The sequence below is a fragment of the Pleurodeles waltl genome, chromosome 3_1, assembly GCF_031143425.1.
Source record: "Pleurodeles waltl isolate 20211129_DDA chromosome 3_1, aPleWal1.hap1.20221129, whole genome shotgun sequence".
Classification (NCBI taxonomy): Eukaryota; Metazoa; Chordata; class Amphibia; order Caudata; family Salamandridae; genus Pleurodeles; species Pleurodeles waltl.
Window position 1 is genome coordinate 1,951,926,836 of NC_090440.1, and position 15,265 is coordinate 1,951,942,100.

Sequence of the window (15,265 nt, forward strand, 5' to 3'; positions counted from 1 at the left end):
CCAGTGGAGCCTAGGGCTCTCCAAGATAAGTGGACTGGGCCTTTTGAGGTGGTGGAAAGAAAGAGCGAGGTCACCTATCTGGTAGACTTGCAATCCCCCAGGAACCCCTTGAGGGTCCTACATGTCAACCGCCTCAAACCACACTTTGAGCGAACTGAGCTATCCATGCTCCTAGCGACAGATGACGGGGTGGAGGAAGAGAGTGAGCCTCTTCCTGACCTCCTGTCTGCAGGAGAGAAAGATGGGTCTGTGGAGGGAGTGATCCTCTCCCCCTCCCTGACTGAGGAACAGCAGAGGGACTGTCGCCACGTGCTGGGACAGTTCGCCTCACTGTTTTCCCTGATCCCAGGAGTCACACACCTGTGCACACATGATGTGGACACTGGGGACAGTACACCTGTTAAACATAAGGTTTACAGGGTGACTGACAGGGTGAGGGCTTGCATTAAGGAGGAAGTCTCCAAAATGTTAGCCCTAAGGGTTATTGAGCACTCCAGCAGTCCTTGGGCCAGCCCAGTGGTCTTGGTCCCAAAGGCTACTGCTCCTGGTGCCACTCCAGAACTTAGGTTCTGTGTGGACTACCGGGGTCTCAATGCGGTCAGCAAGACTGACGCACACCCCATCCCCCGAGCTGATGAGCTCATTGATCGGTTAGGAGCTGCCAAGTACCTCAGTACGTTTGATTTAACATCTGGGTACTGGCAGATTGCCTTAACTGAAGGGGCAAAGGAGAGGTCAGCATTCTCTACCCCCGATGGGCACTTCCACTTCAATGTGATGCCCTTTGGGATGAAGAATGCCCCTGCCACCTTTCAGAGGTTGGTCAACCAGGTGTTGGCAGGACTGGATGAGTTCAGTGCCGCCTACCTGGATGACATTGCTGTGTTTAGTTCCACATGGGAGGAACACCTGCAACACCTCTGGAGAGTGTTAGAGGCCCTGCAGAAGGCAGGCCTCACTATTAAGGCGAGCAAGTGCCAAATAGGGCAGGGTTCTGTTGTGTACTTAGGACACCAGGTGGGGAGTGGCCAGGTGGCACCCCTACAGCCTAAGATTGACACGATTCTGGCTTGGGAGCCTCCCAAGACCCAGACTGAAGTGAGAGCCTTTTTAGGTCTCACAGGATACTATCGGAGGTTCGTTAAGGGATATGGTACCATTGTTACCCCCTTAACTGAGTTGACTTCTAAGAAGCAACCCAAGAAAGTGATCTGGACAGAGGCTTGCCAGAACGCTTTTGATGCCCTGAAGGCGGCCATGTGCACAGCACCTGTGCTGAAGGCACCTGACTACTCCACGGAGTTTGTTGTACAGACAGACGCCTCAGAGCATGGTATTGGAGCAGTACTCTCACAGCTGAATGAAGAGGGCCTAGATCAACCCGTAGCCTTCATTAGCAGGAGGTTACTACCCAGGGAACGTAGGTGGAGTGCCATAGAACGTGAAGCGTTTGCTGTGGTCTGGGCACTGAAGAAGCTAAGACCCTACTTGTTTGGGACTCACTTCCGAGTTCAGACCGACCACAGACCCCTCAGATGGTTAATGCAGATGAGGGGTGAGAACCCAAAACTGTTGAGGTGGTCCATTTCCCTACAGGGGATGGACTTTACGGTGGAACATCGACCCGGTACAGAGCACGCCAATGCTGATGGTCTGTCCAGGTTCTTCCGCCTTAGTGATGAGAACTCCCATGAGGTTGGGTAGTTGCTCCCCACTTTTAGCTGGGGGGGACACGTGTTAGACTTTTCATCCTTGGCGTGGTCTCCCTTAACTTTTTGCCTCTGTTCCCCAGGTTGTTGATGTGTGCTGGACTCTGATTTTGCTGTTTTTGTTACTCTGGGCACTTTACCACTGCTAACCAGTGCTAAAGTGCAAGTGCTCCTGTTGAAATTGTATGTAAGTGGTTCATCCATGATTGGCATATTTGAATTACTAGTAAGTCCCTAGTAATGTGCACTAGAGGTGCCAGGGCCTGTAAATCAAATGCTACTAGTGGGCCTGCAGCACTGGTTGTGCCCCCCACATAAGTAGCTCTGTAATCATGTCTCAGACCTGCCCCTGCAGTGTCTGTATGTGTATTTTTACACTGTAAATTCGACTTGGCAAGTGTACCCACTTGACAGGCCTAAACCTTCCCTTTCCTTACATGTAAGGCACCCCTAAGGTAGGCCCTAGGTAGCCCCAAGGGCAGGGTGCAGTGTATGGATAAGGTAGGACATATAGTAATGTGGTTTATATGTCCTGACAGTGAAATACTGCCAATTTCGTTTTCACTGTTGCAAGGTCTGTCTCTCTCTCATAGGATAATATGGGGGCTACCTTTAAATATGATTAAAGTGTAGATTCCCCTAGAGAGTAGATGGACATGTGGAGTTTGGGATCCCTGAACTCACAATTTAAAAATACATCTTTTAGGAAAGTTGATTTTGAGATTGTGAGTTTGGAAATGCCACTTTTAGAAAGTGAGCATTTTCTTGCTTAAACCATTCTGTGACTCTGCCTTGTTTGTGGATTCCCTGTCTGGGTCAGTTTGACAGTTGGGTTGTTTTTCACCTCACACCAGACAGTGACACAAAGGGAGCTGGGGTGTGATCTGCATTTCCTGATTAGCCATCTCTGCTAGGAGGGAGGGGTGGAGTGGTCACTCTCATCTGAAAGGACTGTGCTTGCCTCTGACAATGCTGTCTCCAGCCCCCTGGTGTGTGTCTGAGGCCTTGCCTGGGCAAGGCAGGATTTCACAAGAAGGTGTGAGTCCCCTTTGAAGAAAGGTGACTTCAAAGACTAAAATGGGTATAAGAAGGGCACCCAAACTTACAAACTTTAGAAACACTTCTGGAATCAAGAGGAACCTCTGCCTGGAGAAGAGCTGATCGCTGAGGAACAAGTGCTGCACTGCCTGTGACTGTGCTTTGTGGAGCTTTCCTGCAGTGCTGCTTCTGCCTGAGTAAGAGGGCAAAGACTGGACTTTGTGTGCCTTCCATCTTGAAGAAGAAATCTCCAAGGGCTTGATGTAGAGCTTGCCTCCTGTTGTTGAAGTCTCAGGGATAGCAAAGACTTCTTCCTGCCAGCACCTGGAGTCTCTGGAGAGACCCCTACTCTGCTCTGTGGTGCCCTTCCAGTTCCTGGGACCCTGAAAGGAGAGGCTGGCAGCCTAAGGACAAAAATACACGCACCGAGTGCCGTGCGGAGAAAAGATCGACGCGAATCCGATCGCGGCTGAGAAAACGACGCGACGCCGGCTCCGCAGCTGAGAAACGACGCCGCAGGAAACGCGACCGGAGAATCGACGCCCGGAGCAGGAGAAACGACGCGCAGCATCGCTGACGAAGGCTGAGAGATCGCAACCAGCGCCGCGGGACTTTCGGACCGTCGCGTGGCTGGCTTTTTCGACGCGCCTCGCCGTGCCGAGCTGTTTTCGACGCATATAACCGTGCAGGGTTACTTTCGACGCACATCGCCCGTGCGGGGTTATTTTTGACGCAAACCAGGTACATTTACACGCTAGCAGCGCTAGTGTGTTGTTACAACTACCTAAAGACTCTTTTTATTTTAAACCTTTAAAAAAATCATAACTTGACTTGTGTATGTTGGATTTTTGTCGTTTTGGTCTTGTTTTGTCTAGATAAATATTTCCTATTTTTCTAAACTGGTGTTGTGTCATTTTGTAGTGTTTTCATTAAGTTACTGTGTGTGTTGGTAAAAATACTTTACGCCCAGCACTCTGAGGTTAAGCCTACTGCTCTGCCAAGCTACCAAGGGGGTAAGCAGGGGTTAGCTGAGGGTGATTCTCTTTTATCCTAACTAGAGTGAGGGTCCTTGCTTGAACAGGGGGTAACCTGACTGTCAACCAAAGACCCCATTTCTAACAAGCACCATAATTTAATATTGTGTAACCCTTGTACACAATCATGTATGCAATAACCTTATTTACATTATACCTACATTTACCATTGCCAAAGAGACAAGTCACATAATATACAAAACATGGAACTGAGTCTGCATTATCCTCTCCTTAAAGACGGCAACTACGGGTCCTACCCGCCCAGTGAATAGGCAGAATTTTAGGCAACATGGTCAAAGATGCACAATAATCTATGCAGGGGAGGAGGCAGTATTCCGGCAGCAGCAGTCGGTTAAAGATAAATGAGACTCCTATCTGCCTCGCCAAATGTTACAGGAGAACTGAAATTTAAAAAATCCTCTTAGTAAGGCAAAAGCAGGTATACTGTCATTGCAGGGAGAGTAGCTATCCCCACAAATAGATTGTCTCAAATGGCAGTTCAGAGACAGACCCTTATATAAATACATGAACAATGTTTTTTTAACAAAAGGCCAAATAATAGGTTACTCAACAAGTATATATTTGTTACAAGAAAGTCACATCACCTGGGTCCTCAAACTCCTAACCTTTTCTCTACACTTTCTCATTGTAAATCTAACAATGCTTAGCAAACCATTTATTTGCATCTTTTGTATACATTTGTATATGAGCATGTTTTATCTTTCTGCTACCAAGACTTCTTATCAGGTTCTATGTGTACTTGGCTAACCCTATCTCCTGCTCACATTCTTTCAGTCATGTTTTCAATTTACGAAAAACGAAGAATACGTGCTTGTGTGCTGTAACCATAAATTCCTCTAAGCTTGCAAACACAAGTTTTCCTTTAACTAAGACCTTGCTGATTATCCACTCTATTTTCCAGTGAACTCTTCACCTGTCTTGCATCACTGATTGTGGAACTTAGGCCTACACTGTTTTTTCACCATGTATAACTCTGTAACACTTTCTAATAATGTTTGTGATGCAACTTCTTCACATTTCATTTCCTCTCTAACAGAATTAAATTATTTTGTAATTGAGAGTAGGCTTTAGTGGTGAACATGGTGAGCAATACATAATGTAATTAATTGTGGAGGGAAGTATTTATAGTGAAGACAGATCATAAGTTGCTGAGTGAGATTCTTATGAAGAAATAACTGGGTGCAGTCTCTGATAGAAAAGGGAAGTGGGTGATTAGTCTGCATGAACACATACTTCATATGAAGAATATACCAAGTGCTAAAATCAGTATGGCAGACAGTTTTGCGAGATCAGTCTCTGTCAGGAATGCCGGAAGGAAGAAGTGAATTACAGGATATTTGTATACAGGAGAGTGTTTACATTATCACAAAGGAAACATTTTTTGAAGGAGAGAGGAAGGATGAAAAATCAGTGGGCATGGCTCTGAGAGAGGGTTCTTGATCAATAACTATTGGATGAACAGAACAAGCCAAGAATACATCTTAAGTTAAACCTTTGTTGATAATAAGAGATGAACTGATATAAATACATGAGTTAATGTTTAGCGGTACAAAGCAGATATGCTTGTTTTCACTTAAAAAGTGACTGATAAACGTAGCCCACAAGGGTCATCTAGGAGTAGAAAAGGGGAAAGAAAGGCTAAGGGTGGATTTTTGGTGGCTTGGACTCTCAAGTGGAAAGAACAATAGTAGAAGGTTAGAAATATTGCAAGAATTATAAGGTTCTTAAAACATCCACTGTTCCCTTGCTATTGCCTAACAAGCCTAGGGAAGAAGTAGCATTGAACATAATGGCCTTCGAAGGATGAGCTATTGGCACCATACATTTTTGTGCACTTACTTTCTATGTATACAAAGGTACAATGTGTCAGTGACATCAGGTCATGGGGAGTCACAGAGTTGCTCAAATAAAACTATATGTCAAAGGAAGGGCTTTCACAAAAGAGGAGTTTGACAAACAACAGGGTGCAGTTCAGCAATGGACGCATTTTCAAGGTAAAAAGCATGCATTGTATCACCCCAAAACCAACTGCATGAATGAGAGGCTGAATAGGTTTCTAATGAAGGCATTCAATGGGCAATTTGAATAGTTTGCACCTGAAGGTGGAACTGCAGAACAGGTTGATGTCTTATAGAATGTCACCCCACCGAACCACAGGAAAGACCCCTTTTCAATTGTTCAGGGGGACAAATTGGTCCTAGGTTGGATAGATTTGTGGAGAGGATGTGTTGTAGTGCCTGTAGAGGATGAATGGAGGAAAGGAAAAAGAAAAAAGTTATGATATGAGGAACGTTATCAGTGAGAGTGAAATAAATGTTGGAGATTGGATGAGGATCAGAGCACTTGTTGGTAAAGAAGGTTGATCTAATTCATGAGACCATTACAAGTTACCAAACTGTTGAATGATTTCAATAAAATGGAGGATTACAGGATTTGGAACTTGGTTTGGAAGTCATTTTACCTGGTGGGTCAAATATTGAACAGAGTAAAGGTGAAGCTCTTCTGCACCCGTACGCCCCTGGACTGCACCCAGCGCAAGAACCTCTGGCTCCTGTCCCCCCCGACGCTGCCATGCACGTCTTCACTACGATGCCACCACCCTCCATGCCCTCAACACCGGCTGCTCTCCCGCCTGCCTTTAAGCCTCCCCGCAGACCACCAGCGGACCCTTCTCCTGCCAGAACTGCACCTTCACCAGCCTCCACACCAACCACCCACTTACCAAGGCAGGACGCAACCATCTCAGATGTATCCTCCTCAACACCCGCTCTGTCCACGAGCATGCAGTAGAACTATGGAATCTACACGACAACAACACCGCCACCCTGCTCGACAACCTCTCCAACCTCGGCCTCAAACTGCTGGTCACGACACCGACCCACTCTGCAGGACACACACTCGACCCTATTTTCTCTGCCAGCAATCATTTCTCCTTCAGTCACACCACCAAACTCCACTGGACAGATCACCACTGCATCCACTTCTCTTTAAAGAAACCCACAACACATCACCACCCACAACGGATCCCCCACCGCAGTTGGAACAAGGTCACCGAAGACCAACTTATCGTAACCCTCTCCCGGAACCCACCCATCGACCCCACCGACACTGATGCGGGTGCCCACAACTTCAGGCAATGGGTCGACACCTGTGCCAATACTCTTGCCTCAATCAAGAATCCCTCCCACAGACGCATTAACAGAAAGGCCTTCTGGTTTACCGCCGACCTCCGCGAATCTAAGCAAACCTGCGAAGACTCGAAAGAAAGTGGCGCCAAGATTAGACTCTGGACAATCACACAGCCTTCAAAAATGCCATCCGTAACACTACCAACTCATCTGAGCCGCCGAGAGAACCGCCTTCAAAGACCGAATCAACAACAACGCACACAGTCACAAGGAGCTCTTCAATGTCGTGAAGGGACTCTCCAGCCCCAACGCCAACGACATCCCACCCCCCCAAGACCTCTGTGACTCCCTAGCATCCTACTTCCACCGCAGGACTGCAGACATCCACAACAAATTCAGCACCGAGACCCCCCCGGCAACCACCAACACCACAGATTCACCCCCGTCAACGACAACGACACCATCAAAATCATGAACACCATCCACTCTGTCTCTCCATCTGACCCCTGCCCTCACCACATCCTCAACAAAGCAAGCTCCGTCATCGCACCCCAACTACGGAAGATCATTAACGGCTCCTTCGAGCCGCCACCTTCCTAGACAGCAGAAACCACGTCGAGATCAACGCCCTCCTCAAAAAACCCAAGCCGACCCAAAGGACCTCAAGAACTTCCGGCCTATCTCCGTGCTCCCCTTCTCGGCAAAAGTCATCGAGAAGGCTGTCAACAGACAACTAACTGGCTTCCTCAAGGAGACCTGCACCCTGGACCCTTCCCAATCCGGATTCCTCAGCAACCACAGTACTGAAACCGCCCTCATCGCCGCCACTGACATCAGAACCGTACTGGACAACAGCAAAATCGCAGCCCTCATCCTCCTGGACCTCTCGGCCGCGTTCCACACCCTACGCTCACCCTACGCAATGCAGTAATCCGCGACAGAGCCCTGGACTGGGTCACCTCCTTTCTCACCGGCAGAACCCAGAGAGTCCGCCTCCCCCCATTCCGCTCAGAGGCCACCAAAATCATCTGCGGCGTACCCCAGGGTTCGTCCCTCAGCCCGACCCTCTTCAATCTCTACATGGTCCCGCTCGCTAACATCACCCGATCCCACAACCTCAACATCATCTCATACGCTGATGACACCGATGACACCCAGCTGATCCTCTCCCTCACCAAGGACGCCGCCAACACCAACCTCCACGAAGGAATGAAGGCCATCGCTGAATGGATGAAGAGCAGATGCCTCAAACTCAATTCCGACAAGACGGAAGTTCTCATCTTTAGCTCCACCCCCTCTGCATGGGATGACTCCTGGTGGCATGCCACTCTTGGAGCCGCTCCGACTCCCACCGACCACGCAAGCAACCTAGGATTCATCTTGGACTCCTCATTATCCATGACCCAGCAAGTCAACACCATCTCCTCCTCCTGCTTCAACACCCTCCGCATGCTCCGAAAGATCTACAAATGGATACCCACCTAAACCAGAAGAACAGTCACCCAAACCCTCGTAAGCAGCAAACTGGACTACGGCAATACCCTCTACACAGGAACCACGGGCAAAATCCAGAAGAGGCTGCAACACATCCAGAACGCCTCAACATGCCTCATCCTGGACATCCCCCGCCACTGCCACATCACAGACCACCCTCAGTGGCTCCCAGTCCACAAGAGATTCACCTTCAAACTCCTCACCCATGCTCACAAAGCACTGCACAACACTGGACCAGAATACCTCAACAGACGGCTCTCTTTCTACACCCCATCCCGGCATCTCCACTCCACCAACCTCGCCCTCACAACTGTCCCATGCGTCCCCAGAACTACAACCGGCGGTAGATCATTCTCGCACCTCGCCGCCAAAACTTGGAACACTGTTCCCACCCACCTGCGCCAGACCAAATACTTCCTTACCTTCAGGAAACTTCTCAAGACCTGGCTGTTCGAGCAGTAGCAGCACCTCCCACCCCCCTCCTCAGCGCCTTGAGACCCTCACGGGTGAGTGGTGCGCTTTACAAATTCCTAATTGATTGATTGAACAAGGGTTTCAGTTGATAGTGAATCATACAAGTCTGAATGTAAAAAGTTGATGGACCACCCATGGAGACATACAAGTGTGAAGGCGAATTCCTTAAGGACTGACTTGTTTACAAGATTAAGTATCATATTGAACACTACACTACATTATTTGATTTGACTTTATTCATTATATAGTTACATTTGTGTGAATCTTACTCCAAAGGAGGATTCCTTATTTGTTGATTTTAAATTTCTCATGGGATCTCTGGTTTCTAATTTTATAAGAGATGGAGTTATAACTGTTCATTCCTATCAGAGAGGAAGGTGTGTGGTACATGCCCGCTATACCTTTACATGGGAAAGTTCCATTATAGAATGGATTCTGACAAGGGAACTAAGGGGCTCTGTAGAGAGACAGAGGGTTTTGGCTGTGGTTTGTTACAAAAAAACTTACCTGTAAAATATTTTGTTTGCTGTATCATTCCACAGTCACTTATGTTCTTATTCTCCAAAAAGCACCCACCTTGTACTTTCACTCCCAATGCAGCTAGAAGCCTGCCAGTGTCAATCATTTTCTATTTTGTATAGATCTTTAACAAGCTTCACTAACAAACAAAAAAATTAAAAAATGGGAAGCAGAAGGGCCTGATTCCCATAATGCGAAGAGTGGTAACGTGACAATGGTAGCAGTGCATACTTCTTCACATAGAATAATTCTGCTGCCCTTTCAAGTTTTAAGATTGTAAACAGCACTTCAACACATCGTCAAGCCTAGTAACCCCTATAGAAATGGAATTACAGTTACAATACAACACATTTTCAGTAAATTAATGCAAAATAGACTATATTGCCAATGCATGTTTTTTTATGCAGTGGTTCTTCAGGTGACATATATAGAGATACTGCTCTTGTCCTCACTGGATATTTACCATGAAACACTGCAGAATGTTCCAAATATTGTACTTCTTCTGGCTGGTGCTATTCATGAGCAGTGTGGGCAGCTGCCTTGGGCCTCCCGTCCAGCTCCATTATACTGAGGCCTCGTAGAGGTTCCAGTACACTCCTCCTCTGTCCCCTCCTTTCTCGGTTCTCTGCTGTTAATTTATTTATGAAACACAACTCACAAAACGTGCACCATGCTCAAGCAGAGCACAGCAGGATTTTGGGGCAGGGAAACTGGAAGCAGGGGGGACTGCGAGGCCCAGGGGAGGGGGGCTCTCTCTTGAAACAATGGCACAGCAAGTACAGTTGTACCGAGGCACAAGGATATTTGCAACCACTTCCCATGGACCTTGCAGCCATGATCCAGAGCTGTGAGGCCCAGGAGAGGGACTCCCCTTACCTGGGCCTCACAGCCATGATCCACCGCTGTCAGGCTCAGGAGAAGGCCCCCTCAATTAGGCTGCGCAGTCATAGCCCAAGTGATTGAAAGCACAGCTAGGGGGTTAGCTTTCAGTAGTGCAGCATGTACAGTGGCACCACGGCTCAGGGGTGTAGGGTGCCCCATGCACCCAAATTATGACTATATTTTACTATCCTGCCAGTGGACTAGGGAGAGCAGTTTACCTCACGTGCACCAGACACAACATTGCTATGCCACTTTTCCCTCTCCCTTTCTGGGTCTCATAGCCATGATCCAGCCCTTACAGGCCCAGGAAAGCAGCCCCCCTTCCTCTGGGCTTCACAGCATTGAGTTAGTATTCCATGGGTAGGGCAGGGGGGCCTCTCCAGGGCCTCATGGTATTGTATCATGGCTGTAACACCCAGGGAAAGGGACACCTCACAGGACATAGCTATGAATAGTAAAGCAGGTGTAGTGGAACCAAGGCCTATGGGTATTAGTTGATCAATGCACCCAAATTATGGCTGTATTTCCCTGTCCAGCTAGTAGAGGCAAATGTACTTTTCTTGCACGAGAGTCCATGGCAGCATTTATATGCCACTGGCTCCTCTCTCATGAGCCTTACAGTGATGATCTAGCACTTCCAGACCCAGTAGCCTGGCCATTGGTTGTGAGTCACAGTGAAGAAACCTCTCTCAGGGGCTTAGCTATTAGTAGTGTAGCCGGTGACGTGACACCAGGGCTCCAGGGTTTATTGTGCCCACGGTATCCGAAGTATGGCTATGTTTTATTGTCCACCCAATGGACTGAAAAGTGCAATTTACGTTCTTGCAACAGTGCTCTCCCACTGACCCCTCTCCTACAAGGGCCTCGCTGCTATGATCCAGTGGTGCCAGAAACTGGAGGTGGCCTCTCGCCCCAGGCTCATAGCCATGGTCCAGAGCTGGCAGGGCAGAGTGCACCCTCTATGAGCCTTGCAGCACTGAACAATGGCTGTAAGGCCAAACGGTAAGGGCCACTCTCAGGGGCACAGCAATCAATAGTGCAGTAGGTGAACTGGCAACAGGTCTGAAGGGTGTTAGATGACCGATGCAGCCAAATTATGGTCTCCGAAATACAATTAGAGTGGAATGTCAGACTTATTTGGTGAGTATGTGGAAGACTATATGTCACTGAAATACAAAAACTACTCTACGATAATGGTTTGGCAGTAGCCAGTTTAGACATAGACAGGTTATGGGGAAGCATGGTATTCCATAGGTTTGCAGATTTGTGCAGTAACTGTGATTGATGTATGTCTGCTTAGAGACAAATATACAAAAGCGAATTTATAACATATGGGCTGGATGGTGTGATCACTACCATCTTTGTGATTCTGCTTAGTACATGAGGAACTCCAAGAGAAATGGTGGTTCAGGCCAGGTAACTGGCCAAGACGTGACTGTATTGCCATGCAGAATTTACTTTTGTGAAATCTACATAGATGGCATTTACCTACTAAAACTAATGATTGATGGGGCAGCAAGAGTCCCAAATTCAATGTATGTTACAGAACATACCCCTTTCTTTTTTGTGTATTATCTTACTACAAAATAATTTTTAAAAATGCTTTAAAAGAAATTGTGAAAATCGAGTTCATGGAATATATTAAACAACAGAACTTTTGTGACTTTCAGTTTTCCACATTCTTTATATACGTAGCCTATAGGATCGTCAGTTTTACTACTGCTATCTCACATGCTTTGTACCAAGGCCTGCCTGAAACATAAATGTCTGGAGGTAAAACTGGTAAAAGGTCCTGTTGAGCTATTTGCTCTATTGAAAAGTAGAAAAAAACGATTGGAATAATGATTGAAATGATCTAAGTCACTTGTAATTACTTGGGCTGAAATCCAGTCTATGTTTTTTCACTGTGTCATTGTTGTCAGGGGCCAACCTTGTGCAAGTCATTCTTGGTCGTGCAGTAGTAGGAGGGTCCAGCCTATATATGTCAGGGCAGCTATCCGTGTGTTTACTCTGACAATCGTGAGACAAAGTAGGCAGCTCTCAAAGTACTTTTTAATTGACTTCTTCATGTGTTTTAGAAGGGCAAACAAATACCAGACTTTACTGTGGCAACCCTACCAGAATAGCCAATTTATTTTTATATTTTCTGGTACAATTAATCTTAGAATATTAATCATACACTAACCTGGAAACAGTTATCATTTTAGTAAAATAACAGTTTTGTGGAGAGCTCGGTTTAAATTTCCTACCCAGTTTGAATAATGTAAAAGCACTTCCACGTACTAGAGTACTTTAGCTTTAAACCATTTGTGTGCAATTTACCACGTGTGTGTAATTTATTTGGGTTACTATTTATGTTTCATTGTCTTACTGATATCGGCACTAGGTAAAGTACTTTTTAAAAAGACGGTTCAACGATGCCAGAGCAATATTGTTTTGATAATCTATTTGCGACCTCAAAAATCAGAAGTCTCCTGCAAGAATCGGACCTGCCGGCATGTATGCTCACATATTCCCTTTCAGTCACTCTTCGGCCCCAAAAATCATAGGACACCCTATTTGCCACTCTTATTTTCCCTTGAAGAGAACTGGAAAATACATTTTCTGTAGAGAGCTATTATTTTCAGGCACACCTCCACAGTAACAAGCACAGTGGACAAGCCCGCAGCAAATTCGAAAGCGATTACCTTCAATAACATAGGGAGAACGCCTCACTTGTGGGTCTAACAAAGCTGTTTTCTAGATCTATTCTTCGGCGGCCATCTTCCATTGGGAAGCTTCCCTGTTGATTTGATCACTAGCCTAATTAAACTGTGATTTCTCATAAAATGGAATTACCCTCTTGTATTTAATGTTATCTTTCAGTGTTTACAAGCAGTACACTTTCTATACAGTTATGTTTAATATTTGTCGGCTTTTCTTCCGAAAATGACTGTCGGACCTGCTATTATACGGAATACAAAGGAAACCAATTTTTGATGGCCGCCACGCCGGCGTACTGGAATCTGTCAGATGGTCCTCTGTTTATGCCCATGGCCAGTGCCCTGTTGGAGTTACCGGTGGAAGACACTCTATTCGCAGCTCGCTCTTTTCTCTACTCTATCCCCGGACCTGGCTCCGGTGACGCTGATCAACAAAGATGGCGGCAGGAAGCAGCAACTATTGGGAAGGTGAGGTGGCAGCCTCGGGAAAGGGGATCAGACATTAGATAGACAAGGTATATAGTCGGGATACCAGGATGGAAATGGTTTGCTGAGTATGAGTTAGTGGAGACCTTCAGACAACAAAAATAGACCACAGGGCTAAGGGCCTGGGAAGGTGATACGTTATCGGGGAAGAGGAAACACACCTGCCAAACTGTTGAATCAGAACTGTTGGTGAAGTCAGATGTTTACGAGGGTAATCCTATTAAGACGAATGCTGAAATAACGCTTTTTGAAGGGTGATGTAGGTTTTAAAAGCAGCGGACTTCTCATTAAAGTCTGTAGATTAGTTTTGTTTGACAGGCTAGTGAAAACAAGTAGAAAGAGGTTGGCATTCACCAAATGCGGGTGAGTTGACAGATATGGGGGCGTGGATAGGTCTTCAAGCAGCTGGGTTGTTAAAAGTGGTCAAGCGCAACCGTAGGAGGAAGAGGTTGAAAGAGAAGGAGTGAACAAGCCCTGGAAGAGGTGGGTGAATTAAGAGACGTGGGAAATTGTCCCAACGAGAGACAGAGAAGTTAAGGGGACAGGGAACCATACAGGAGTTTATTTGAAGACTGTGTGGCGTGTCTAAGATCCCCCAAGAGCCCTTATGTTATCCCATTGAGTTCATCTGAAGGTCCAGGCCCTCTTTCACTGACACCAAGGGCATATTGGTTGGCCATTTGGAGTAGATCTGCCCAGAGACCACAAGGCTTGCTGATTATGGGTAAGACTTGCACGTTTTGTGGTCGGGTTCAGTTCTCACTCTCAACAGTCTAAGGCAGTGGTTTTCAACCTTTTGACTTCTATGGACCCCCAGGTTACAATTACTGGAACTAGGGGACTCCCACTGAATCATTGTTGGAATCAAGGGACCCGCTCCCCCAGGAGTCATTACTGGAATCTGGGGACCTCGGCCTAAATATTGTCAATGATTTGAACTGCGAAATAATATACATAAAAATACAGACATAAACATTCCATCCAACGCATACACAAATGATAACATTCGGTTTAATTTCCAAACAAATATAAATAAAAAAATGCAAATTTTAGTCTTAATATGAAGGTTGGTGCTTTTCTAAATTCAATTGAAGCCACATATTGTCCAAACTTTATCCTGTTTGATGCACCTGCACTGCTCCCACACATCAATCTGAGGATACCAATTTAATTTTTATTCTCCAATTTCAAATTCCTTGACATTTACAGTACGTTTTAAAATTCTCAATTGTACATTTAGCCACTTTAGTTATATACACTTCACTAATCTGTTAATATTATTTAATTTTCTAAGCAGTTGCGGACCCCTTGAGTCTTCACGGACCCCAGGGGTCCCCGGACCACAGGTTGGGAACCACTGGTCTAAGGGTCACACTTTACGTGTAAGTGTGACCCTTTGATCTCCAAATAAACCTCTGTTCAGAGCTACGCTTTGTGCAGAGTTGCTCCTGGGAGCTGTTAAAGCTTCAGAAAGTGCATCTTTGGGGGGAACTCTACTATGTATTTCTTCATTTGAAGGTAGAAGCTCCCTTGGACACATTGAAGTTCTGCTCCACACTTTTGTCTGCCATTCATCTATTATCTACCATAGTGAGACTTTGGTGTGAGTCTACTAATTTTACGTTCAATTTGATTGTTTTTTCATGTCCCAGATGTATTTTCTGATGTCAAAGTTTACCTGACAACGCATCCTGTAATGACATCAAATGTGCTAATTAGTTCTCACGCTTAGGAATTTTCAAAACTTGAGAGATCTTCAGCAGACTCTTAAAAGGGCC

General features: G+C 46.2%; 1 protein-coding gene across 2 annotated transcripts in view; it reads left to right on the forward strand.

Annotated features, from left to right (window-relative positions):
- The first annotated feature begins 13,340 nt into the window (after positions 1-13,340).
- Positions 13,341-15,265, forward strand: part of GOSR1 (golgi SNAP receptor complex member 1) — a 274,923-nt gene continuing 272,998 nt past the window's right edge. Inside the window, exon 1 of one of the 2 annotated variants that reach the window (XM_069226270.1) lies at positions 13,341-13,469. In XM_069226270.1, coding sequence (XP_069082371.1) covers positions 13,439-13,469 — 31 coding nt within the window. In that variant the 5' untranslated portion in view covers positions 13,341-13,438. Of the gene's footprint in view, positions 13,517-15,265 lie in introns of both variants that reach the window. The other variant, XM_069226271.1, reaches the window with a different exon arrangement.